This window comes from Pleurodeles waltl, chromosome 7 (genome assembly GCF_031143425.1).
Source record: "Pleurodeles waltl isolate 20211129_DDA chromosome 7, aPleWal1.hap1.20221129, whole genome shotgun sequence".
NCBI classification, from domain to species: domain Eukaryota; kingdom Metazoa; phylum Chordata; class Amphibia; order Caudata; family Salamandridae; genus Pleurodeles; species Pleurodeles waltl.
Genome location: NC_090446.1, coordinates 179,827,081 through 179,854,900, shown reverse-complemented (window position 1 = coordinate 179,854,900; position 27,820 = coordinate 179,827,081). Strand labels below are relative to the sequence as shown.

At 45.1% G+C, this 27,820-nt stretch overlaps 1 protein-coding gene across 1 annotated transcript in view; it reads right to left on the bottom strand.

Annotated features, from left to right (window-relative positions):
* The window catches only part of PCIF1 (phosphorylated CTD interacting factor 1), a 136,023-nt gene that overhangs the window by 15,541 nt on the left and 92,662 nt on the right, over positions 1-27,820 (bottom strand). Inside the window, exon 12 of the mRNA XM_069243514.1 lies at positions 2,130-2,216. Coding sequence (XP_069099615.1) covers positions 2,130-2,216 — 87 coding nt within the window. The remainder of the gene's footprint in view (positions 1-2,129; positions 2,217-27,820) is intronic.

Sequence of the window (27,820 nt, the reverse complement as noted above, 5' to 3'; positions counted from 1 at the left end):
AAAACTGCAAAACAGATTTTACTAGATATAAAAAAGTATGATAATACTGATTCCTTCTAGTTTGCTTTGGGGGTAATAAACTCCCTCGAATATCAAATGGATCAAGTCTTTCACTACAATGTATGTGATATTCTGGTGGAAGACAGTATACTTCTTTTGGAAAGAACAAATACTCTTGTAACAAGTACAAAAGCACATTCTGAAGGTATTTAGGGGTCAGGCTGTTAAGTTCAGAGCCTGATCACAGAGGAAGGCGGGCAGTCGCATTGGCCTTTTTGAAATTTCAGCAGCATTTGACACTGTTGATTCTACTATCTTATTCTTCAGAAGTTCATCTAGCGCAATCACAACATTCGTTTCATTCCACATGAAGGTCTAATTTTTATGGATCATAAAAAATGTGAATGTCAAAATAATCTGTTAACTATTGTGTCATCGCTATCTCAGCCACTTTAACAACTTCAGTTATAACTGACGTGGCCCTCTTCATAGCTGCGTCATGTACCATGTGGACAGGTAGAGTTAAGAGTATTCATTAGGACTAGCATTGCCAGAGTAAAACCTAGATGCAGTAAGATCACAAAAATGGATCTTTATGACATATAAGCCGATTTAATTCTGTCCAAAAATGCTTTGATGCTTTGCCACCTTATACAGTAAAGTACTACACTTTGTATCCAAGAACGCATCATAAATTGTTGAAGATTTGCAACTTGGAGTTTGCAATTGTCATGTTTTTAATATTTTATCCAACAATGTGTCTCTACTATAATATTGTTGCAGGATTCGAGAAAGGACCGCAGCAAGGTGAAAAGAAATATTTTGCAAAAAATATTCAGTAATGGAAAGGAGCTCTCATATGGAATTTCAGCCACTGTGATTCTGAGAACTGAGATGGTCTGTCTTTGCTTGGGCAACTAATTTGTGTGAACAGAGGAGTCTCACCGAGGCTTAGGGATTCGTACAACTATCTCTGGGAGTGTTCCCATCATTTGCAGGGGTCTTCCAAGATGGAATGTCACCATGCGTGTGCAGTTGAAGGAAAAAACTAGCAAGTCTATTTTATAATTGTATATAGGAAGAAAACCAGGTGGAAACCAGCTGACATTTAAACAAAGCATGTTGAGGACTTGAGTTTACTAAGGAGGAATACTGCATTAAAGTCTGAGCACCTCAGCCAGGACAATTTTCTGACCGTACAAGAACAGAAGTATACATCATGTCTAATATATGATCTATCTTGGCACTGGCACAGGTTACAACTTTTGAAACCGGTGAGTTATTGGTTCATTAGCAAGTTCTAGGTAGCTGGGAGTGACAAAGCATCAACACTAATGTTCACCAAATACTATGGTTTGCACCTCACTCGCAATGTTTGTTAAAAGGGACACAAAATTAACAGACTTGTATTTTTCATCTCCTTGCCAATAAAAAAGCCAAACGGTATACTCCTATAGTTCAGTTTGTTTTCAATAAATATTTCACTGTTTAAAAAAGCAACGGTTTCTAGCTAACTGACTAAAAACAATTTGCACTGTAAAAAATAAGTAATAGGTTTTTGCGTAACGTAGTCCAATATCACAATGTCAAGTTTCTAGTTTACATTGAGAAACTATCTCGCCTTTGGCCACATGGTTTATCAAGTCAGCAAAGCTCTGCAATAGCAATATAAGACCTATTATATGGCTATCGTTACTAATTCTATCTTGTCTCAATTTAACATGCTGAATTTATATATGTGACTTAGCAGTCACTGGATGTATGTTTTAAAATATGTGTGCCAATTTGTAAGTCAATTAGAAGTAGGAGGGATTTTACAAAAACGAGGTAGCATCACAGTTTCTTATCCTTTCGAGTGTGTTGCTATTTTAAAAACTACCAAAGATTCTCTAGTACTGGTAAGAAGAGTAGCTGACAATTGGAGGCACTGCCATTCATTCTTTGGCTAATTGCAGCTCAAGGTATCAAAATAATGGGTTACTGCTGCAAGACACTGAAAATTGTAAAGACTGGTACAGTCGGAATATATTTAATACTATATACCTCAACAGTTCAACCCTCTATTCTAGGAGGCAAGTGGAAAAAACTTTGCCCAAATGGTTAATGACAATAGCAAATAAACAACTTACCTGATATCGACGAAGGAGACACCAGACACGTGGCAGAAATTTCTCAAAAGTTGAGTCATCTATGCAGCTGTATCGATAGAGGTACCACTGCAAGACAAGACTACTGAGTTACCAGCAGATAACACCAACTACAGGAACCACTGCAAGAGAAGACTGTAGTGTTACCAAGTGACAACACTCGGACCTGTGGCTTCCTCAGCAGCAGCTTCCATAGTAGAAACTTTGTAAGAGAAGGCCACTCCACAACATTACTAAAGGTTGAGAACTTCCCCCACCCATAGGAGTTACCTCGACAGAATTTAGAATTTGTGTAGGAAAGTGTATTATTATCTGGGAAGGACATGAGTCTACCTGAAAGGATAAAGCTACCAACCGCTAGCTGCCAAACAAATTGAATAAATTTGTGCTTAATCGCTGGTAACGTGACACGAAGCAGAATCACTGGTAATGTATTACCAAGCAGGCATGCTTAATGAAAGCCAATGTCTAAAATATTTAAACAGTACATACACAGTAGAGAAAGTCACATAAAACACAATAAAATAGCACAACCAATTTTAAAATGAAGTAAAAACGTTTATGAATACAACAAGAACAAAATGACAAAAATCCAACAATATGTTTTTTTAAGATTTAAGAGAATATAACACCAAAAAGCACCAGGGTTGATGATAGTTTATAGTAGTGGTAAACCGGCACCGAGGTGCGATTTAAGGCTGAACATGCTAGAGTCCTAGTCAGATACAAGTGGATTGTCCTGGGGAAAGTATTTGTCATATTCTGTGTATACACATACAGTAATGCACTTAGCCTGCTTTTCCCTATTGGACTGTCAGTTTGTTGAGAATGCTAAGAACAGAGGAGCTGGGCTTGCAACTGACAGGAGAACATGGACTTTGCAGGAGTCGTTACGAGTACCTTAATAAGGTACTTACTGATTTTCTCTATGTCCCAAGTGTCGTGTTCCTAAAACTGTCTCAGAGGAAGGGATAGGAAGAAGAGGGCAGTATGTGGGAAGAAGGGATCCACATCTGAGGCAGTTACATGGTTTCTTCAGATTGACATGCGACTCCTGGCTTTAAACCCTAGACTAAGACAACTGATGTGGCAGGCACCCGCCTGGATTTAAGCAACTTGTGCAGCTGCGCATGATTTTTGGCAAGTATTATCAAGTCTGGCGGCCTAATTGATGTGAGGCTTGCAGAAGCCCGACAGCGTGACCACAGTTCCAGTTAGCACTGCGTGGGCTGTGTGTAGGAATGGCCACCCTGACTTTTTGCCACTGGTACTGGTTCCCACTAACCAGCTCACCAGTTATTCAGAGGGAGGTAAAGCAAAACTAAGGTTTTGTGTGGACTACAGGGGCCTAAATGCAGTCGCAAAGCTGATGCCCACCCTATTCCAAGGGCAGATGAGCTAACTGACAGGTTATGTGCAGCCACGTTTCTCAGTACCCCCTAACATCAGCATACTGGTAAATTGGACTCACCGCAGAAGACTAAGAGAAACTAGCATTCTCAACCCCAGCTGGGCATTATCAGTGCGCCATTAGGATTGAAGAATGCCCCAGCAACTTTCCAAAGGCTGGCAAACAAAGTCCTGGCTGGGCTAGAGTATTTTAGTGCTGCATATCTTGATGATTTTGCTGTCTATAGCTTCACTTGCAGGATCACCTGATCCACCCTGGGAAGGTCCTCGAGGCCCTGCAGACAGCAGGACTCACTATCAAGGCAAGCAAGTGCCAGACAGGGCAGGGCAAGGTTATATACTTTGTCCACTTGTAAGTGGAGGCCACGTTCAACCATTACAATCCAAGATACAGACTAAACTGGACTGGGAGGCTCCAACAACCCAGACCCAAGTCAGGGCATTCCTTGGCTTGACTGGGTACTACAAGATGTTTGTGAAGGGATATGGCACTATTGTGGAATCCCTCACATAACTTCCCTACAAAAAGCAGCTAAAAGAAAGTAAACTGGACAGTGGGCTGTCAAAAGGCTTTTGACACTCTGAAGGAAGCAAAGTGCTCAACACCCATTCTGAAAGCTCCAGATTATACTAAGCAGTACCTTGTGCAGACAGATGCCTCTAAGCATGGTATGGGAGCAGTCCTATCACAGGCCAACGATTATGGCCAGGACAAGCCTGTTGCTTGTATTGGCAGATGGTTACTCCCCAAAGAACAGCGTTGGTGTGTCACTGAAATGGAAGCCTTTGCTGTGGTCTGGTCCTGGAAGAAGCTGAGACCATACCTGTTTGGTACTCATTTCATTGTTCAAACTGGCCACAGGCCTCTCAGAAGATGGATGCAAATGAAGAGGGAAAATCCTTAACTGTTGAGGTGGTCATCTCCCTACAGGGAATGGACTTTACAGTGGAACACAGACATGGGACTGACCATGCCAATGCAGATAACCATTCCAGGTTTTTCCACTTATGCAATGAAGACTACCTTGAGAAAGGTTGGTCTCATTCGCTTTCATTGGGGGTGAGTATGGCTTGCTTGTGTAGGAAAGTGACCTTTTTGAGAGAGGCATCCCCGCTTTTTGCCACTGCTACTGAGGGTTTTTGACTCACGTTGCACTGTTGTCCCGCTAACCAGGTTCCCAGTGTCAGCGCTCCTTCCCTAAATGAAGGTTAAATGGTCTAATCGTGTAAAATTGGCACACACATTAGCACCCCTATAAGGCCCTGGTACCTAGGACATGGTTTCTAAAGAGGGTCCCTAAGGGCTGCAGCATGTATTATGCCATCCTAAGGGATCCCATCACAAATTGCATGCAGGCTGCCACTGCATGCTGCATGACACGGTGCAAACCATGTGTGAAAACAGGACATGACACTCAGTGTGTGCCTTACCAAAGTCACTGCATATAATATATGTAAGTCACCATGTGCCAGTATTGGATTTATTATGACATGCACCCAGAGGGTAATTTAGAGGTGCCCCTGAAATGTACTAGCCCTCTAGTGCGCTAGCTGACTTATATCAATCACCCTGCCACCAGAGACAGGTTTCTGACTCCCTGGAGAGCCTGTGCTCTCTGAGGCCAGAAACAATGCCTGCTCCGTAGGAAGGTATAATCTCCTTCAGCAGGATGACTAGTAAATCAGCATATTTGGGCTGGAGGCTTCAAGGTGTCTGAAGCACTTTGAAATGCGACCCTGGATTTCCCCCAGAGCCGGGGAATGTCATCCCCTGCCCCGCTGCCCATTTGGCACCAGGATAAGTGGGAAATTAACTATCCAGTAGGAGTGTTGTGCCTCCAAACTAATCACACCCCCTAAACTCGGGCTGCCTGCTGTGCTCCACAAAGGAAGTGTTCCACCACCTTGCTTTTGATGGAAATAGGAAGTCTTTGACATGGTTATCCACTCCCCACAAGAAGTGTTCATCTAGGTGGTGCAGTCACCCCAGAGGTAAGTAGTTAATTGTCTACTTCCTTACATTCCCCTTAGCACCCCCAAATTCAGTATTTAGGTGCACTCCTGACACCAGGTGTAGGAAAGACCCCCTTTTTTACATGGTCACACCCCGCTTTCTGCCTGGTATTTGATGCAATTTTGACTGAAAGTGCACTGGATTCCTGCTAACCAGATCCAAAGGGTCATTTCTAATTACCTAAAACTCTGCAATGCCCAATAAACAATACCTTTGGCACCCCTGTAAGTCCCTAGTAAATGGTACCCCTGGTATCTATGGCCTGGGTACTAAAGAGGGTCCCCCAAAGGCTGCAGCATGTATTGTGCCACCCTCAGGGAACCCTCACCTAGCACATGCAGACTTCCATTGCAGGCTGTGTGTCCTGGTGCAGCTAAAAGTGAAAACACAACATGGCACACAGCTTGTGTGCCACGTCCCTAACACTGCATGCAATTTATGTAAGTCACCCCTGCAGTAGGCCTTACAGCCCTTAGGCAGTGTGCATTATATTACATGTGAGGACATATCTCCACAAGCAGACATACACCTGCTATGTCTTTGTTGATTCTTCGACATAGTGGGTGAACAGGGAAGCCATTTTAAGTACACGTGCTGGACACTGGTCAATACGAGTTACCCAGCTACATGTTGGCTTTACTGAAGATAGGGATGTTTGGTATCAAACATCTCGTATTAATAAACCCTCACTGATGCCAGTGATGGATTTATTAATACATGCAGCCGGCGGTCAGGAAAAAAAGCCAGCTCTGGCAGAGGTGTTAGCACACCCTTCCCAACAGGATGGCCTGCAAATCTACATTCCAAGGCAGAGGGCTTCAAAGAAGCCCACCGCCCTTGGTATGCAGATCTGGCTTCGCTCAAAGGAGAGATGCCGAACCCCCTGCCACAAGGCTTATTTGTCACTATAGACAGGTGGGAAAATTAGAGGTCAGAGAGGCGTGCCCACCTCTCAGATCAGTTCCACCCCTAAGGTGAGCTGCGTGATGTGGACACAACTTTTGAAATTCTGCCATTGTGGTGATGGCAGAACTAGGAACTCTGGGACAGAGTTACGCCCACTACCCACAGGAAGTGGTCACATAGGCAGTGTAGTGACTCCAAGGGTAAGCAGCCATTGACAACTATCCTACAATCCCTTAAACGCCCCTGAATTCAGTATTTTGGGAAGTCCCTGGCATCATAAAAGCAGATTCCTGCTGACCTATGAAGAAGGACGACACTCAAGAGCCACAAAAGCAAAGACTGAGGAAGAAGCACCTGACTTGGCCCCAGCCCTGCTGGCCTGTCTGCTGTTACAGGTGTTTTTTGCCAACGTCGACTCGTCCTGCAAGCTGTTGTGCCTCCAAAAACCTAGGAGGACTGCTTGTCTTCAACAAAGACCCAGGATCACCTGTGGAGCAGGGGAGCTGCTTCCCAGCATCTTACAGACACCCCAAGAAAACTGAAACGACTCCAGACCGCTGAAAAACAGACACCTGAAAGCACCACTGCACCCGTGCCACCTAACCCGAGATGAAGTGGGCCAACAGTGCCAGTGTGATCCCCAAGTCCTCCAGAGACAGAACCCACCTTGGACCTGCCCTCTGTGGACTCACTACCGCCTCTGCCTAAAGGCCCCCTCAACCACATGTGCTCTCGGTGAGAAAATCTGATGCCTCAAGACATTGCTGCACCCATCGCCACTGGCCCATGGAAAAGAGGACCTAAGATGTTGGTTCACCACCGCTGGACTCTGTCAAAACCGGCAGCTTCTTTTCAGCTGGACCGATTCCTACTGACTAACATTGGGCACCCAACGCCGTACTACAGCTCTGCAACCACCGCCCTTGTGCTGCCCGGTGTGACCTGTTGGTGTAGCTGTGACCCTTGCCCAATACATAACTTAAGTACAGGAGATTGGTCTCGTAAGTCGCTGTACTATACTTGTATGCAGTACTTATTTTTCCTCCATAGGATAACACTGCCACGCCTGACAAAATGCACCAAGTATTGACGTTTGAAACCTAAAAGTATTTCCCTTGAAAAACATACTTACATATTGATTCTGGTGCCTAAATATGGAAAATGTCACTTACCCAGTGTACATCTGTTCGTGGCATGTTCCGCTGCAGATTCACATGCTATGCACAGGTCCTGCCATCTAGTGTTGGGCTTGGAGTGTTACAAGTTGTTTTTCTTTGAAGAAGTCCTTTCGAGTCACAGGACCGAGTGACTCCTCCTTTTCTGCTCCATTGCGCATGGGCATCGACTCCATCTTAGATTATTTTCCCGCAGAGGGTAAGGTAGGAGTGATAGAGTGTAAAGAAAGAGATGTCCATGCAATGGAATAGAGATGTATATACAGAGAATAAAGAAAGAGATGTCCATGCAATGGAATAGAGATGTATATACATATGTACAATTTTTAAATGTAACAATCGGCTACAGGCTCCCGGGGTGGAGGGTGGGGGAGGGCGCATGTGAAACTGCAGCGGAACATGCTACGAACAGATGTACACTGGGTAAGTGACATTTTCCGTTCGGTGGCATGTGTAGCTGCAGATACACATGCTGTGCATAGACTACAAAGCAGTAACCCTCCCCTAAGCGGTGGTCAGCCTGTAGGAGTTGAAGTTGTTTGAAATAATGTTCTTAGTACAGCCTGTCCTACTGTGGCCTGTTGTGTTGCTAACACATCTACACAGTAATGCTAGGTAAAAGTATGAGATGTCAACCAAGTGGCTGCTTCACAAATTTCTGTCATTGGTATGTTTCCTAGAAAGGCCATTGTAGCTTCTTTCTTTCTAGTGGAGTGTGCCTTTGGTGTAATGAGTAGTTGTCTTTTAGCTTCCTGGTAACAAGTTTGTATACATTTCACTATCCAACTGGCTATGCCTTGTTTGGATATAGGGTTACCAGTATGGGGTTTCTGGAATGTGACGAACAATTGTTTAGTTTTTCGAAATGATTTTGTTCTGTCGATATAATACATTAGAGCTCTTTTTATATCTAATGTATGCAGTGCTCTTTCTGTCACTGAGTCTGGCTGTGGGAAGAAGAATGGGAGTTCCACTGTTTGGTTTAAATGAAACGGTGAAATTACTTTTGGAAGAAATTTCGGATTTGTGCGGAGGACAACTTTATGTTTGTGTACTTCTATAAAGGGTTCTTCAATAGTAAACGCCTGTATTTCACTAACTCTTCATAATGAAGTGATTGCTACTAGAAATGCCACTTTCCAAGTTAGGAATTGAATCTGACAAGAATGCATGGGTTCAAAAGGTGGACCCATGAGTCATGTAAGTACAATATTAAGATTCCATGAGGGTATTGGTGAAGTTCTTGGAGGTATGATTCGTTTTAGTCCTTCCATGAAGGCTTTAATGACTGGTATCCTAAATAGGGATTTTGTTTGTTTAATTTGCAAATAAGTAGAAAGTGCGGTGTGGTGTATTTTGATGGATGAAAAGGCTATATTTGCTTTTTGTAGGTGTAGTAAGTATCCTACGATGTCTTGTATGGACGCATCCAACGGTGTAATGCGTTTTGCTTCGCAGTAGAAGACAAATCTTTTCCATTTGTTAGCATAACAATGCCTGGTGGTATGTTTTCTTGCCTGTTTAATGACTTCCATACACTCGTTTGGAAGATTTAGATAGCCAGACTCTAAGATTTCAGGAGCCAGATTGCTAGATTGAGCATTGCTGGATTGTTGCGTTAACAGATCTGGTCTGTTTGGAAGCTTGACGTGAGGTTCTACTGAGAGGTCCAACAGTGTGGTGTACCACGGTTGGCATGCCCACGATGGTGCTATAAGTATTAGTTTGAGTTTGTTTTGACGCAGTTTGTTGACTAGAAATGGAATGAGTGGGAGAGGGGGAAAAGATTAAGCAAATATCCCTGACCAGTTGATCCATAGAGCATTGCCCTTGGACTGAGGGTGCGGGTACCTGGACGCGAAGTTTTGGCATTTTGCGTTTTGGTTTATGGCGAACAGATCTATGCCTGGTGTCCCCCACTGACGAAAGTGTCTTTGTAGTACCTGGGGATGTATTTCCCACTCGTGAGTTTGCTGGTGATCCTGACTGAGATTGTCTGCTAATTGATTGTGAATCCCTGGGATGTATTGAGCTATTAGGCAAATCTTGTTGTGAATTGCCCAATGCCAAATTTTGTGTGCTAGGAGGCAAAGTTGCGATGAGTGTGTTCCCCCTGTTTAAGTAGTACATCGTTGTCATATTGTCTGTTTTGGCAAGAATGTGTTTGTGAGCCAGAAGAGGTTGAAAAGCTTTTAGTGCTAGAAAGACTGCTAGCAGCTCTAAGTGATTTATGTGTAGCTGTTTTTGCTCGCTGTCCCACTGTCCTTGTATACTGTGATTGTTGAGGTGTGCTCCCCACCCAATCATTGATGCATCTGTTGTGAGAATGGCGTGAGGCACAGGGTCTTGAAAAGGCCGCCCTTTGTTTGAATTTGTGGGATTCCACAAGCGAATAGTGTGTTTGGCTGTCTATCAACACTAGATCTTGGAGATGACCCTGTGCCTGCGACCATTGTTTTGCAAGGCACTGCTGTAAGGGCCGCATGTGTAACCGTGCGTTTGGGACAATTGCAATGCATGATGCCATCATGCCTAGGAGTTTCATCACAAATCTGACTGTGTAATGCTGATTTGGTTGTATGTTTGGTACCATGGTGTGGAATGATTGCACCCTTTGTGGGCTTGGACTTGCAATCACTTTTTTTGAGTGTTGAGTGTAGCTCCCAAGTACTGCTGAATTTGGGATGGTTGCAAGTGTGATTTTTGATAATTTATTGAAAACCCTAGTGTGTGCAGGGTATCTATTACATAACGTGTGTGATGTTGACACTGTTCCTGAGTGTTGGCCTTTATTAGCCAATCGTCGAGATATGGGAATACATACATGTGTTGTCTCCTTATGTATGCTGCTACTACGGCAAGGTATTTTGTAAATACTCTGGGGGCTGTTGTTATCCCGAAGGGTAATACCTTGATTTGGTAATGTTTTCCTTGTATAACAAACATGAGGTATTTTCTGTGAGATGGCTGGATGGGTATGTGAAAATACTCATCTTTTAAATCCAGTGTTGACATGTATTCTCCCTGTTTCAGTAATGGGACTACATCTTGTAGTGTCACCATGTGAAAGTGTTCTGATTGAATGTATAGGTTGAGAGTCTTAGTCTAATATTGGCCTTAGTGTTTTGTCCTTTTTGGGAATAAGGAAGTACAGGGAATAAACCCCTGTTCCTTTTTGTTGATGAGGTACTAGTTCTATGGCTAGTTTTGTTAATAGTGCTTGCACCTCTTTTTGTAACATTGTTAGATGTTGCGATGATAGTTTGTGCGCTTTTGGGGAATATCTGGAGGAAAATGTGTAAATTCTATGCAGTAACCATGTTGGATAATTGATAGTACCCACATGTCCGTTGTTATGTTTGACCATTGATTGTGGAACCTTTCCAGTCTTCCTCCCACAGGGGATGTGTGTTGGGGGAAGGTGATAGCAAAGTCACTGCTTGTTGTTAGTGGATTGCTTTGTAGATTGGAATTTTCCCCTGGATTTGGGAAATTGCCCTCTAAAGGACCCTCGAAACCCCCCTCTTTGATACTGTGATTGGTTTGAGGGCTTTGTCTGTGAGGTAGATGGTTCCGATGGCAGTGGCCTGAAACCCCCCCATACTGCGGCTTCCTAAATGTCCCTCTGTATTGGGATGAGTAAAGCGCTCCCATCGCTTTGGCTGTATCCGTATCCTTTTTCATTTTTTCTATGGCTGTGTCCACTTGTATGCCAAATAGCTGTTGCTGGTTGAATGGCATGTTGAGGACCGCCTGCTGACTCTCAGGTTTAAAACCTGATGATCAAAGCCATTCATGGCGTCTAATCGTGACTGCAGTGTTTATTGTTCTCGTGGCAGTGTCAGCTGAATCTAATGCAGACCTTATCTGGTTATTTGTTATTGCCTGACCCTCCTCTACTACCTGCTGAGCTCCTTTTTGGTATTCTTTGGGGAGATGTTGAATTATGTCGCTCATCTCATCCCAATGAGCTCTGTCATATCTTGAGAGGAGGGCCTGAGAGTTCGCTATGCGCCACTGATTGGCTGCTTGTGACGCTACCCTCTTTCCTGCCGCATCAAACTTTTTACTCTCTTTATCTGGAGGGGGTGCATCTCCAGATGACTGCGAGTTGGCCCTCTTCCTTGCCGCACTGACCACTACAGAATCTGGGGGCAGCTGTTGAGTGATAAATACCGGGTCAGAAGGTGGTGGTTTATATTTCTTTTCTGCCCTTGGTGTTATGGCCCTTCCTTTAACCAGCTCCTGAAAAATCTGTTGGGCATGTTTAAGTATACCTGGGAGCATGGGTAGACTTTGGTAAGAGGTATGTGTTGAGGACAATGTATTAAAAAGAAAGTCGTCCTCTAGTGGTTCGGTGTGCATGCTTACATTGTGGAAAGCTGCAGCCCTAGCCAAACCCTGTGTGTACGAGGTGCTATCTTCAGGTGGAGAGGATTTAGACGGATAGCACTCCGGGCTATTGTCTGACACATGGTTATCATAAAGATCCCACGGGTCTGTGTCTTGATGTGACTGCACAGTGTGTGTGGATGACTGTGCAGTGGGTGTAGCAAGAGGAGAAACAGTTATTTGAGGAGAATGTGCTGGGGAAAACTGGTGTGGCGGAGATTGCTCTCTTGGCACTTTAGCCCTTGGCTGATCAGTGTCCAAATGTCCTTGGACAGCCAGCTTCCTTTTAAATTAAAGGGGAGGTGCTGTGAGGATCTTGCCAGTATCCTTGTGGATCTGTATCCTGGCTTGTCTGTCATCAAATTCATCCAAGTTCTTCCTAAAATCTGTGGCTTTCTTTCATCTGTTTAGAAAGTCCATGTTCCTCAGTATGTGAGGCTTTTTTCGGGTCCAAAGCCAAAGGAGACTTTCGGGGTTTCGGTTCGACAAGTCGATGTCAAACTTTTTCGGAGACTGTGTCCTGACTCGAGTCCAAAGACTTCAGTGCGGATGTGGCCTTTTTCGGTGCCGAAGGTGTTGCTTCGTCACCGCTTGCTTTCTTCTGGGTAGAGCCATGGCCTTCCGGCAGTGGCATCCCCAAGGCCTTTTGTTTGGTCTTGGACTGGCTCTGGGTTTGGGTTGGGGCAGGCGTACTCATGTGCTGGCCTGCTGTTGGTGGTCGGTCCACGTCAGATTCGTCCGAATCGGATTCTTGAATGGAGATGGCCATCTCCTCTTCTTCAGCGTCGAAGTGTTTGGTACTCTTCAATGCCATTTGTAGTCATCTCGCCCTTCGATCCCTCAAGGTCTTCTTGGAACGGAAGGACCTGCAGGCCTCACAAGTATCCTCTCGGTGATCTGGAGACAAAAAAAGATTACAGACCTGATGTTGATCCGTATATGGATACTTTGCATGGCACTGAGGGCAGAACCGGAACGGGGCCTGGTCTAGGAGGCTTAGACGCTTCCTGCGGTCGGGTCGACCAGGCCCAGGATGGGCACGGGTGCGCCGAAGGGCAACCGAAGGTGTGTTTCGCCGGTGTCGATGCAGATGGGTCACGATCGAAAACAATACCGACGATTTTCGGTGATTTTTGAATTTTTCCGAATCGAATAACAGGAGCGAAGAGGAACACATCCGAACCCGATGGCAGAAATAAAACAATCTAAGATGGAGTCGATGCCCATGCGCAATGGAGCCGAAAGGGAGGAGTCACTCGGTCCCGTGACTCGAAAAGACTTCTTTGAAGAAAAACAACTTGTAACACTCCGAGCCCAACACTAGATGGCAGGAACAGTGCACAGCATGTGTATCTGCAGCTACACATGCCACCGAACACACATATATATATATATATATATATATATATGGAAAATGTCACTTACCCAGTGTACATCTGATCGTGGCATGAGACGCTGCAGATTCACATGCTGTGCATTATCCTGCCATCTAGTGTTGGGCTCGGAGTGTTACAAGTTGTTTTTCTTCGAAGAAGTCTTTTCGAGTCACGAGACCGAGGAACTCCTCCCTTTCGGCTCCACTGCGCATGGGCGTCGACTCCATCTTAGATTGTTTTCCCCGCAGAGGGTGAGGTAGGAGTTGTGAATATACTAAAAGTGCCCATGCAATGGAGTAAGTATGTATGTACATAATGTGTATTAAAATAGTATTTATTTACAAATTTACAATTTTCATTCAACTTATAACGGCTACAGGCTCCCGGGGAGGTGGGAGGGCGCATGTGAATCTGCAGCGTCTCATGCCACGAACAGATGTACACTGGGTAAGTGACATTTTCCGTTCAATGGCATGTGTAGCAGCAGATACACATGCTGTGCATAGACTAATAAGCAGTAATCTTCCCAGAAGTGGTGGCTTAGCCTGTAGGAGTTGAAGTTGTTTGAAATAATGTTCGTAATACAGCCTGTCCTACTATGTTAACACATCTACACAGTAATGTTTTGTGAATGTATGAGGAGTAGACCTTACAAATTTCTGTCATAGGTATATTTCCTAGAAAAGCCATTGTGGCGCCTTTTTTCCTAGTGGAATGCGCTCTTGGTGTAATAGGTAGATCTCTTTTTGCTTTAATATAGCAAGTTTGAATACATTTCACTATCCATCTGGCAATGCCTTGCTTGGATATAGGATTTCCTGCATGAGGTTTTTGGAAGGCTACAAACAATTGTTTTGTTTTGCGAAACTGTTTTGTTCTGTCAATGTAATACATTAGTGCTCTTTTTATGTCTAATGTATGCAAGGCTCTTTCGGCTACTGAGTCTGGTTGCTTGAAAGAAGACTGGGAGTTCCACTGTTTGGTTTAGGTGGAATGGTGATATGACCTTTGGTAAGAATTTGGGATTTATACGGAGAACCACTTTATGTTTATGTATCTCACTTACTCTTCTAAGAGATGTGATAGCTATTAGGAAGGCTACCTTCCAAATTAAGTATTGCATTTCACAAGAGTGCATGGGTTCAAATGGTGGTCCCATGAGTCGTGTTAATACAATATTGAGGTTCCACAAAGGTACTGGTGGTGTTCTCGGTGGTATGATTCTCTTTAATTCCCTCCATAAATGCTTTGGTAACTGGGTTTCTAAAAATCGATGTTGAATGTGTAATCTGCAGATAGGCAGATATTGCTGTGAGATGTATTTTAATAGAAGAGAATGCTAGTTTAGACTTTTGTAAGTGTAATAAGTAACTTACAATGTTCTTTGCGGAAGCATGTAGTGGTTGAATTTGATTATTGTGGCAGTAGTAAACAAATCTTTTTCATTTGTTTGCATAACAATGTCTTGTAGTAGGTTTCCTAGATTGTTTAATGACCTCCATACATTCTTGTGTAAGGTCTAAGTGTCCAAATTCTAAGACTTCAGGAGCCAGATTGCTAGATTGAGCGATGCTGGATTCGGGTGTCTGATCTGTTGTTTGTGTTGAGTTAACAGATCTGGCCTGTTTGGTAATTTGACGTGAGGTACTACTGATAGGTCCAGCAATGTTGTGTACCACGGTTGGCGAGCCCAAGTTGGTGCTATGAGTATTAGTTTGAGTCTGTTTTGACTCAGTTTGTTTACCAGATAAGGAATGAGTGGGAGAGGGGGAAAAGCGTAAGCAAATATCCCTGACCAACTGATCCATAACGCATTGCCCTTGGACTGAGGGTGTGGGTACCTGGCCGCAAAGTTTTGGCATTTTGCGTTTTCTTATGTTGCGAATAGGTCTATTTTTGGTGTTCCCCAGCGTAGAAAGTAATCTTGTAGGATCTGGGGATGAATTTCCCATTCGTGTGATTGTTGATGATCTCGACGGAGATTATCGGCTAAATGGTTTTGAATGCCTGGGATGTATTGTGCTGTTAGGCGAATGTGATTGTGAATTGCCCAATGCCAAAGTTTCTGTGCTAAGAGACACAGTTGTGACGAGTGTGTCCCTCCTTGTTTGTTGAGGTAATACATTGTCGTCATGTTGTCGGTTTTGACAAGAATGTGTTTGTGGGCTATCAGTGGTTGAAATGCTTTCAATGCTAGAAACACTGCCAACAGTTCTAAATGATTTATGTGCAGTTGTTTTTGTTGATTGTCCCATTGTCACTGTATACTGTGCTGGTTGAGGTGTGCTCCCCACCCCATCACGGAAGCATCTGTTTTGATCACGTATTGAGGCACTGGGTCTTGGAATGGCCTCCCTTGGTTTAAATTTATAGGGTTCCACCACTGAAGCGAGAAGTGTGTCTGGCGGTCTACCAACACTAGATCTTGGAGTTGACCCTGTGCTTGTGTCCATTGTTTTGCTAGGCACTGTTGTAAGGGCTGCATGTGTAATCTTGCGTTTGGGACAATGGCTATGCATGAAGACATCATGCCTAGAAGTTTCATTACAAACCTCACTTGGTAGTGTTAGTTTGGCTGCATGTTTAATGCTATATTTTGGAACGCTTGTACCCTTTGCGGACTTGGAGTGGCAATCGCTTTTTGTGTATTGAGTGTTGCTCCCAAGTATTGTTGTATCTGGGATGGTTGTAGATGTGATTTTTGGTAATTTATAGATTGTGTAGAGTTTCTATAACGTGTTGCGTGTGAAGAAGACCCTGTTGCCGAGGGCTGGTTTTTATTAACCAATCGTCTAAGTATGGGAATACGTGCATGTGCTGTCTCCTTATATAAGCGGCTACTACTGCAAGGCATTTTGTGAATACCCTTGGGGCTGTTGTTATCCCGAACTGTAGCACCTTGAATTGATAATGCACGCCGTGGATTACAAACCTTAAGTATTTCCTGTGCGAAGGATGTATGGGTATGTGGAAATATGCATCTTTGAGATCTAACGTTGACATGTAGTCCTGTTTTTTGAGCAAGGGAATCACGTCTTGAAGTGTTACCATGTGGAAGTGATCTGATTTGATGTAGAGATTCAGCGGTCTGAGATTTAATATGGGTCTCAACGTTTTGTCTTTCTTTGGAATTAGGAAATATAGTGAGTAGACACCTGTTCCTTTTTGATGGTTGGGTACCAATTCTATTGCTTGTTTTTGTAACAATGCTTGGACTTCTAGTTGTAACAGGTCTAAGTGTTGTTTGGACATATTGTGTGCTCTTGGGGGCACATCTGGTGGGAAATTTATGTATTCTATGCAATAACCAAGTTGGATAATGGCTAGGACCCATGCGTCCGTAGTTATGTTTGTCCAGTTTTTGTAGTATGCAGTAAGTCACCCCCCCACTGGTGTTAAGTGTTGGGGGTTTGTGACATTGAAGTCACTGTTTGGTTTGACTTGTTTTAGGTCTTTGGAATTTTCCCCGTGCTATTGGGAATTGTCCACCCCTGTATGAGCCTCGAAACCCTCCTCTCTGGTACTGCCCCTGATAGGTGGGTCTGGTTTGTGAGGTGGAAGGCTCTGGTGTTTGCGTACGAAACCCCCCTCTAAATTGTGGCTTTCTAAATGTGCCTCTGCTTTGTGGGGAGTAGAGCGCGCCCATGGCTTTGGCCGTATGTGTCCTCCTTTAATTTCTCAATTGCCGTGTCCACCTCCGGCCCAAACAGTTGTTCCTGGTTAAAAGGCATGTTTAACACAGCTTGCTGGATTTCCGGTTTAAATCCTGAGCTCCGTAACCATGCATGCCTGCGAATGGTTACCGCAGTGTTGACTGTGCTGCTGTGTCTGCCGAATCCAATGCGGACCTTATCTGGTTGTTGGAAATAGCTTGTCCTTCTTCAACAATCTGTTGGGCACGTTTCTGGTGTTCCTTGGGCAAGTGCTGTATAATGTTTTGCATCTCGTCCCAGTGTGCACTGTCGTAGCGAGCCAGTAGGGCTTGCGAGTTTGCGATGCGCCACTGATTGGCTGCCTGTGCTGCCACACGTTTGACCGCTGCATCGAACTTCCTACTCTCTTTGTCAGGCGGTGGTGCGTCTCCTGACGATTGAGAGTTTGCCCTCTTTCTTGCTGCTCCCACGACAACCGAATCTGGTGTCAGTTGCTGTGTTATAAACACAGGGTCCGTTGGGGGAGGTTTGTATTTTTTCTCCACCCTAGGTGTGATAGCCCTTCCTTTCACTGGCTTCTGGAAGACTTGTTTTGCGTGCTTGAGCATGCCTGGGAGCATTGGCAGACTTTGGTAGGAACTGTGGGTGGATGCCAAGGTGTTAAATAGGAAGTCATCCTCTATTGGCTCAGAGTGCATTGCAACATTGTGGAATGTAGCTACCCTTGATAATACCTGCGTGTATGCAGTGCTGTCCTCTGGAGGTGATGGCCTTGTCGGGTAACAATCTGGACTGTTGTCGGAGACCGGTGCATCATATAAGTCCCATGCATGCGGGTCATCCTGTGTTATCCCCGTATGTGTCGGTGACTGCATTGGGGGTGTTGTTACTGGGGACAGCTGTGGTGAATGTAGTGGAGAAGGCTGTGACAAAAACCTTGGTGGTGGTGTTTTATCTCTTGCCACCTTTGCCTTTGGCTGCATTTCTGACTCCTGAAATGCCATCTTTCTTTTGATTTTAATTGGAGGAAGAGTTTGTATTTTACCAGTCTCTTTCTGGATATGCAGCCTCCTTTGGGTATGGTCTGGTTCTCCCATAGTTATTTCCTGCTCAAATCTGTGTTCATGCATTTGGCCGGTAAGTCCTTCCTCTTCCGTGTAAGAGCCTAATTTCGGCTCCGTGGCTGCTTTTTTCGGTATCAAAGGTTTCCAAACAGTCTTTTTCGGTTCCAAAGTAACTTTTTTCACCTTGGGTATGTCGAACTCTCAGTACCAAGATCGTTCGGAGCCTGAATCTCGACCGGAGTTGGATGTCTTCGGCAATTGTGTGGCCTTTTTCGGTGCCGATGGTTGGTCACTGTGTTTTCGATGGGTTAAGCCATGGCCTGCTCGCGGTGACATCCCCTTGGCCTTTATGATCTTGGAGTGAGTCTTGGACGGGGCAGTTTTACTCCCAGTTTTCTGCGTTGTCCCCGGTCACTCACTTTCGGAGTCGTCTGAGTCCATTTCCTGGATGGAGATTCTTTCCTCCTCTTCACCGTCGATCTGTTCTCTTGGTGTCAACGCCATTTGCAGTCTTCTGGCTCTTCGATCGCGTAGGGTCTTTTTCGATCGAAATGCCCTACAGGCCTCGCAAGTATCCTCCCTGTGTTCCGGTGATAGACACAGATTACAGACCAAGTGTTGGTCTGTATAAGGATACTTTGCGTAGCACTCCGGACAGAAGCAGAAGGGGGTCCGGTCAATTAGTTTTGACGATGGACGCGGTCGGGCCGACCAGGCCCCGCTACAGAGTGGAAGCCCCGAAGGGCCGCCGGAGCGCTTCTACTATCGGTGTCGATATACTAACACTAAACCGGTACCGAGCGCGAACAATACCATTGAATTTTCGATATTTAGCTACCTTTTCCAATTCGAAATACGGAGCGAAGAGGAACACGTCCGAACCCAATGGCGGAAAGAAAACAATCTAAGATGGAGTCGACGCCCATGCGCAATGGAGCCGAAAGGGAGGAGTCCCTCAGTCTCGTGACTCGAAAAGACTTCTTTGAAGGAAAACAACTTGTAACACTCCGAGCCCAACACTAGATGGCAGGATAATGCACAGCATGTGTATCTGCAGCTACACATGCCATCGAACATATATATATATATATATATATATATATATATATATATATATATATGTCAAGATAATTTTTATTTTTGTAAATGGGTGTAGACCTTATTGAGTCATGTGTCTCATTTATTGACTGTGAGTATCTGCAGGTGTCCAACCATCCTCTCTGATAAGCCTAAGGCTTCAACCCCACTATCCCCTAAAAGCTAAAAGAGCGCCTTGGGATTGCTAGAGCAAGCCCCTGTCTATTAGTAAGGAAACCCCTTGACTTTTTGCACAATATATCTCACTTTGATTTATCATATAAACAGCCAGCTTCCTACACCAGGAACATAGATTCATCTGACTACCAGAAGAATGACAAAGAAGAGCCGACCCGTGCAGGAAGTGTGGACTAGCTGTGGCCAAACCCTGCCTATATGCTCCTGTTCCAGCATTTGCAAGGACCTGACTTACCCTGCAGCCGGTGCATCCTCCCAAAGCCTCGGAGGCCTGCCAGCACTTAGCCAACCAGCCAGCATTTCCCTTGGAGTGGATGATCCAATTTCATGCCACCAACCGCAACTGCCCTGTTCCTCATTTTTCTGACCATCGGATCCACAGAGGGACAACTCGCCAGGAACAAGATCCTGAAAGTCCAAGAGTACAGCTCCAACGACCCATCCAGTCCTCAAGATGCTAAGCCTGCTTCGAGTCTCCCTGCACCAATACCCGGGGTACCATAATCAGTTGCAAGCACCAAGGTTTGTTTGTGTTCAGTCTGAACATTACCACCACCAAAACTTACCTGTACAATGTAGGACTTCAAGAGAGGCAAGCTCCATGCCAAAAATTGTCTTGCTGTGGTTCTTTTCACTCTTCTGCAGGTACCTTGAGAACCTCAAACTTGCCAACCTGCCAGACAAAACACCTATGCACCCAAGCCCCCAAGCCCTGGTCTACTGAAACCCATGGTGTCCCAAAGGTCCTGAGACACTCAAGAGCTGAGCCCCCCTTTGGGTTCTGCCAGACAGGTCACCCAGTCCCCACTTGCAGCCTTTTTCCTACAGGTACTTTTCCCATTAACGTCAATGAGTAGCGATCAAGGCTCCCACCGCTGGAAGCCCCTCTGCACCCGGACACACCAGGGCAAGGAAACCCGAACTGATGGTTCTTCCTTGGCCCCTACTTACCTTAAATCCAGAATAACAATCCAGTAAGTTGTTTGCAAATGACCCTATGCAGTGTATGTTTTCCCCACAGGATAACATTACCGCATTCGAGGCTCATACTTCAAATATGACAGCTGTATTTTATGTGCTTTTAAATACTGCTAAATTGAAAAGTACTGCCTGATCTTGGAGAGCTTGGTGTCTAATCTATTTTTCTAAACTGGTCTCGAGTTTCTTCTTAAGTGTGTGTCTCATTTATTGACTCTGTGTTCAACAAATGCTTAATACTATCCTCTGATAAGCCTGAACTGCTCGCCCACACTACCACAATGGGAGTATTTTGGATCATTAATTTAAACATGCCAGCCAATAAGTGCTGAGTGGACTAGCTGCATGGTATACCCTTACATTGATACACTTCATAGATAGTCAGGTTCTTACACGTTGAAGGCATGAGAGCGAGAGAGTAACTGACAGACAGCACATGGTTTAAACAGCACTCCTGATTGTATCACACACTGACAGCACATGGTGAAGTTTGAGGCACAAAGTGAGCCTCTGTGTTATCAACAGGACTGTGAGATGGCCTGTGTCTGCATGTGAGATTCTGACTGAGTGTGGGGGAAATCGAAGGCACAAATCAAGCTTTGGCAGTGTTGGTGACAACTTACTGTGTGCCTTGGGATTCCGGTGGTGATCAGGCTTTTGCAGCCTGAGCTGGTGATCAGGCAGTGTTTGGAGAGAAAAAAGCCATAATCCAAGCTCCAATAGGAAGGAGCAATTGAAGGAAAAGGAACAAGTGGTCAACTCAGCCCAAAAGGAAAACTTTATTGGAGGAGTGTCAACCCATCCGTAACTGCTGTGGAAATTGATTGGAGCTGGGTGGAGAACACTGGAACACTAACCAGTATAGTTAGAAAGCTTAATAGGTTAATTAATATGTGAGGAATGGAGAAAGTGAGTGAGTAGAGAAAGGTGGTATAAACATATATATTCATGTGATTGGTAACACTACCGATTTATAGGTTGAGTTAGCGGATACTTTTTTTCTGTCTTCTATTTCATTGTGAGTACTAGTAAAGACTTGTCTGATTGGCAAATTTGGCAGTGCAATCCATTACTGCACCTCCTATTTTTATTTCATGTTTTCTCATGTTTTGAGAGGACTGGAAGGAGGCCTTCGATACGTAGTTGGAGGCCACAAGAGGGGAAGTGTTTGCTGTGAAAAGGAAGTTAGCTCTTTTAAAACATAGTTTGGGCATGGAAGGGTGGAAAGCCCTTAAATTCTACTGAGAAGATTAGCTATTTCATGTAAATTCAAGGACTTACATGATGAAACTATAAGGTACTAGTTGATCACTAGAAGAAATTATACAAAGATTCAGGAAAAGTTGTTAGGACAAAAGACCCTACCTTGGAAAGAATGATAGAGATTGCGATACATATGGAGAATATGTTACGTTACGATAAGGAATTGAGCAGTGCAACATCAAAAAGAGGTGCTGAAAAAAGTGAAATGGCCAATGTGAATGTTGTAAAAAAAATCCACACGTAGGATTAATAATGGGTTTGCAGAGAAGAATGGGTCAACACCTCAGGAGCTGGAAAAAAGAAAATGCCCTATAGATGTTGTAGCACAGAACAGACTGCTGAAGCAAGCAGTTGTCCTGTTTACAAATTCAAATGTGATAGGTGTGGTGTGCAAAATGTCTGGAAATTTCAATACTAAGCAAGGGGTCACTTTGGTTAATGAACAGAATACAGCGCAACATATAAATGAAACCAACATGGATGAAGAAGATGAAGTTGGAGTGTTGGTGGTGGGTGCAAATGACTCACGTGACAAATGATGTGCATCGCCCCTCAAAATGTATAGTCAAAATGTGGCAACGGAGTGGAATTTTGGGCTGATTTGTGTTCCCAATTTACTTTATTTGACAAATCTATATGGGGAAATTTGAATGAGTGTGAATTGCATCCTACTGATGTAGAAGCGGAGGGATATTGTGTAAACAAATTGCTTCTCCTAGCATTTTTTATAGTAGACTTAGAATTCCAAGATAAGAGAGCAATGTGTGAGGTTTATGTAGTTGAAAAGGGAAGGACATTATTAGGATGGAGGGAACAGCGGGCATTAGCAGTGATATTAAATCCAAATCACCCTGTTCAAGTGTTGCTTACTGTGCCAGATGATGTGAATAGATAGATCTTGTCCTTTCCAAATTTCTTCAAAGAGAAAATTAGGATGTTTGAAGATATTTGAACACTAATTTTATACTAAAGAAGGGTGTCCTACTCAAATTGCACAAAAGTGCAAAATGTTCAACTTGCCTTGAGAGAACAGTTGAAGGAAGAGCTGCAGTATTTGTGCGACAATGGTGTGAAGTGTAGGAGGCTGGACTGGCTTGTAGTGAGTACCAAGGGGTACTTGCACCTTGCACCAGGCCCAGTTATCCCTTATTAGTGTATAGGGTGTCTAGCAGCATAGGCTGATAGATAATGGTAGCTTAGCAGAGCAGCTTAGGCTGAACTAGGAGACGAGTGAAGCTCCTACAGTACCACTAGTGTCATATGCTCAATATCATAAGAAAACACAATACACAGATATACTAAAAATAAAGGTACTTTATTTTTATGACAATATGCCAAAGTATCTCAGAGTGTACCCTCAGTATGAGGATAGCAAATATACACAAGATATATGTACACAATACCAAAATATGCAGTAATAGTATTAGAAAACAGTGCAAACAATGTATAGTTACAATAGGATGCAATGGGGACACATAGGGATAGGGGCAACACAAACCATATACTCCAAAAGTGGAATGCGAACCACGAATGGACCCCAAACCTATGTGATCTTGTAGAGGGTCGCTGGGACTATTAGAAAATAGTAAGGGTTAGAAAAATAGCCCACCCCAAGACCCTGAAAAGTGAGTGCAAAGTGCACTAAAGTTCCCCAAAGGACATAGAAGTCGTTATAGGGGAATTCTGCAGGAAAGACACAAACCAGCAATGCAACAACGATGGATTTCCAGTCGAGGGTACCTGTGGAACAAGGGGACCAAGTCCAAAAGTCACAAGCAAGTCGGAGATGGGCAGATGCCCAGGAAATGCCAGCTGTGGGTGCAAAGAAGCTGCTACTGGACAGTAGAAGCTGAAGGTTCTGCAGGAACGACAAGGGCTAGAGACTTCCCCTTTGGAGGATGGATCCCCCACGCCGTGGAGAGTCGTGCAGAAGTGTTGTCCTGAAGAAAGACCGCCAACAAGCCTTGCTAGCTGCAAATCGTGCGGTAAGGGTTTTTGGATGCTGCTGTGGCCCAGGAGGGACCAGGATGTCGCCAATTGCGTCTGGGGACAGAGGGGGCGTCAAGCAAGACAAGGAGCCCTCTCAGCAGCAGGCAGCACCCGCAGAAGTGCCAGAAACAGGCACTAAGAGGATGTGTGAAACGGTGCTCACCCGAAGTCGCACAAAGGAGTCCCACGTCGCCGGAGGACAACTTAGGAGGTCGTGCAATGCAGGTTAGAGTGCCGTGGACCCAGGCTGGACTGTGCACAAAGGATTTCCGCCAGAAGTGCACGGAGGCCGGAGTAGCTGCAAAAGTTGCGGTTCCCAGCAATGCAGTCTGGCGTGGGGAGGCAAGGACTTACCTCCACCAAACTTGTACTGAAGAGTCACTGGACTGTGGGAGTCACTTGGACAGAGTTGCTGGATTCAAGGGACCTCGCTCGTCGTGCTGAGAGGAGACCCAGGGTACCGGTGATGCAGTTCTTTGCTGCGGTTGCAGGGGGACGATTCCGTCGACCCACGGGAGATTTCTTCGGAGCTTCTGGTGCAGAGAGGAGGCAGACTACCCCCACAGCATGCACCACCAGGAAAACAGTCGAGAAGGCGGCAGGATCAGCGTTACAGAGTTGCAGAGTTGCAGTAGTCGTCTTTGCTACTTTGTTGCAGTTTTGCAGGCTTCCAGCGCGGTCAGCAGTCGATTCCATGGCAGAAGGTGAAGAGAGAGATGCAGAGGAACTCGGATGAGCTCTTGCATTCGTTAGAATCCCCAGAGACAGAGACCCTAAATAGCCAGAAAAGAGGGTTTGGCTACCTAGGAGAGAGGATAGGCTAGCAACACCTGAAGGAGCCTATCAGAAGGAGTCTCTGACGTCACCTGGTGGCACTGGCCACTCAGAGCAGTCCAGTGTGCCAGCAGCACCTCTGTTTCCAAGATGGCAGAGGTCTGGAGCACACTGGAGGAGCTCTAGACACCTCCCAGGGGAGGTGCACGTCAGGGGAGTGGTCACTCCCCTTTCCTTTGTCCAGTTTCGCGCCAGAGCAGGGCTAAGGGGTCCCTGAACCGGTGTAGACTGGCTTATGCAGAAATGGGCACCATGTGTGCCCATGAAAGCATTTCCAGAGGCTGGGGGAAGCTACTCCTCCCCTGCCTTCACACCATTTTCCAAAGGGAGAGGGTGTAACACCCTCTCTCAGAGGAAGTCCTTTGTTCTGCCGTCCTGGGCCAGGCCTGGCTGGACCCCAGGAGGGCAGAAGCCTGTCTGAGGGGTTGGAAGCAGCAGCAGCTGCAGTGAAACCCCGGGAAAGGCAGTTTGGCAGTACCAGGGTCTGTGCTACAGACCACTGGGATCATGGGATTGTGCCAACTATGCTAGGATGGCATAGAGGGGGCAATTCGATGATCATAGACATGTTACATGGCCATATTCGGAGTTACCATTGTGAAGCTACATATAGGTAGTGACCTATATGTAGTGCACGCGTGTAATGGTGTCACCACACTCACAAAGTCCGGGGAATTGGCCCTGGACAATGTGGGGGCACCTTGGCTAGTGCCAGGGTGCCCACACACTAAGTAACTTAGCACCCAACCTTTACCAGGTAAAGGTTAGACATATAGGTGACTTATAAGTTACTTAAGTGCTGTGTAAAATGGCTGTGAAATAACGTGGACGTTATTTCACTCAGGCTGCAGTGGCAGTCCTGTGTAGGAATTGTCAGAGCTCCCTATGGGTGGCAAAAGAAATGCTGCAGCCCATAGGGATCTCCTGGAACCCCAATACCCTGGGTACCTCAGTACCATATACTAGGGAATTATAAGGGTGTTCCAGTAAGCCAATGTAAATTGGTAAAATTGGTCACTAGCCTGTTCGTGACAATTTTAAAGAAATGAGAGAGCATAACCACTGAGGTTCTGGTTAGCAGAGCCTCAGTAAGACAGTTAGTCATAACACAGGTAACACATTCAGGCACACTTATGAGCACTGGGGCCCTGGCTGGCAGGGTCCCAGTGACACATACAACTAAAACAACATATATACAGTGAAAAATGGGGGTAACATGCCAGGCAAGATGGTACTTTCCTACACAACCCCCCCCCCCCCCCCAAACGAAGGACAATAAGACTAGCCATGACCTGATGAGTCTTCATTGTCTAAGTGGAAATATCTGGAGAGTCCATCTGCATTGGAGTGGCTACTCCCAGGTCTATGTTCCACTGTATAGTCCATTCCCTGTAGGGATATGGACCACCTCAATAATTTAGGATTTTCACCTTTCATTTGTTTTAGCCAAAGTAGAGGTTTGTGGTCTGTCTGAACAATGAAGTGAGTGCCAAACAGGTATGGCCTCAACTTCTTCAGAGCCCAGACCACAGCAAAGGCCTCCCTCTCTATGGCAGACCAACGCTTTTCTCTAGGGGTCAACCTCCTACTAATAAAAGCAACAGGTTGATCCTGGCCCTCAGAATTAAGTTGTGATAGGACTGCTCCTACTCCTAATTCAGATGCATCAGTTTGGACATAGAATTTTTTAGAGTAACAAGGGCTTTTCAGGACAGGTGCAGAGCACAAGGCCTGCTTCAGCTCCTCAAAAGCTTTCTGACAGTTTGCTGTCCATAATACCTTTTTAGGCATTTTCTTGGATGTGAGGTCATTAAGAGGGGCTGCAATGGAGCCATAGTTCTTAATGAACCTCCTGTAATACCCAGTGAGGCCTAGGAAGGCTCTCACCTGAGTCTGAGTAGTAGGGGGAACCCAATCAATAATAGTTTGGATTTTCCCCTGAAGTGGTGCAATCTGTTCCCCACCAACAAGGTGTCCCAGATAAACCACCTTACCCTGCCCTATCTGGCACTTTGAAGCCTTGATAGTGAGGCCTGCCTTTTGCAGGGCCTCTAAAACTTTCCATAGGTGGACCAGGTGATCATCCCAGCTGGAGCTAAAGACAGCTATATCGTCCAAATATGCTGCACTAAAAGCTTCCAGCCCTTGCAGGATTGTGTTCACCAACCTCTGAAAAGTGGCAGGTGCATTTTTCAACCCAAAAGGCATTACTGTGAATTGGTAATGTCCTGCAATGGTTGAAAATGCAGTTTTAGGTTTAGCCTCTTCTGATAATTTGATCTGCCAATACCCTGCAGTCAAATCAAAAGTGCTTAGATACTTGGCAGATGCCAGTGTATCTATGAGCTCATCTGCCCTGGGTATAGGGTGAGCATCAGTTTTGGTTACCTGGTTGAGACCTCTGTAGTCTACACAAAACCGCATTTCCTTCTTTCCATCCTTGGAATGAGGTTTTGGTACAAGTACCACAGGAGAAGCCCATGGACTTTCAGAGTGCTCAACCACTCCTAGTTCTAACATTTTCTGTACCTCTTGCTTTATGCAGTCCCTGACATGGTCAGGCTGCCTATAGATCTTACTTTTGACAGGCAAGCTGTCTCCAGTATCTATAGTGTGCTCACACCAAGAAGTGGTACCTGGCACAATAGAGAAGAGTTCAGAAAACTGACCCAGGAGATTTATGCAATGGTCTTTCTGCTCAGCAGTAAGACAATCAGCCAAAACTACACCTTCCACTAGACCATCTTGTTCTGTGGAAGAAAAGAGATCAGGTAGAGGATCACTGTCTTCTTCCTGTCCCTCATCAGTTGCCATGAGCAGGGTGAGATCAGCCCTGTCATAGTAGGGTTTCAGGCGATTGACATGGAGCACCCTAAGGGGACTCCTGGCAGTGCCTAAGTCAACTAAGTAGGTGACTTCACCCTTTTTCTCAACAATTGTGTGGGTTCCACTCCATTTATCTTGGAGTGCTCTTGGGGCCACAGGCTCCAAGACCCACACTTTCTGCCCTGGTTTGTACTGAACCAAAACAGCCTTCTGGTCATGCCATTGCTTTTGGAGCTCTTGGCTGGCCTGAATGTTTTTACTGGCTTATTTCATGTACTCAGCCATCCTTGATCTGAGGCCAAGTACATAATCCACAATATCTTGCTTTGGAGCTTTTAAAGGTTGTTCCCAACCCTCCTTGACAAGTTTTAGTGGACCCCTAACAGGGTGTCCAAAGAGGAGTTCAAAGGGGCTGAAGCCCACTCCTTTCTGGGGTACCTCCCTGTAGGCAAAAAGGAGGAATGGTAACAGGATATCCCATCTCCTGCGGTGTTTTTCAGGGAGACCCATAATCATGC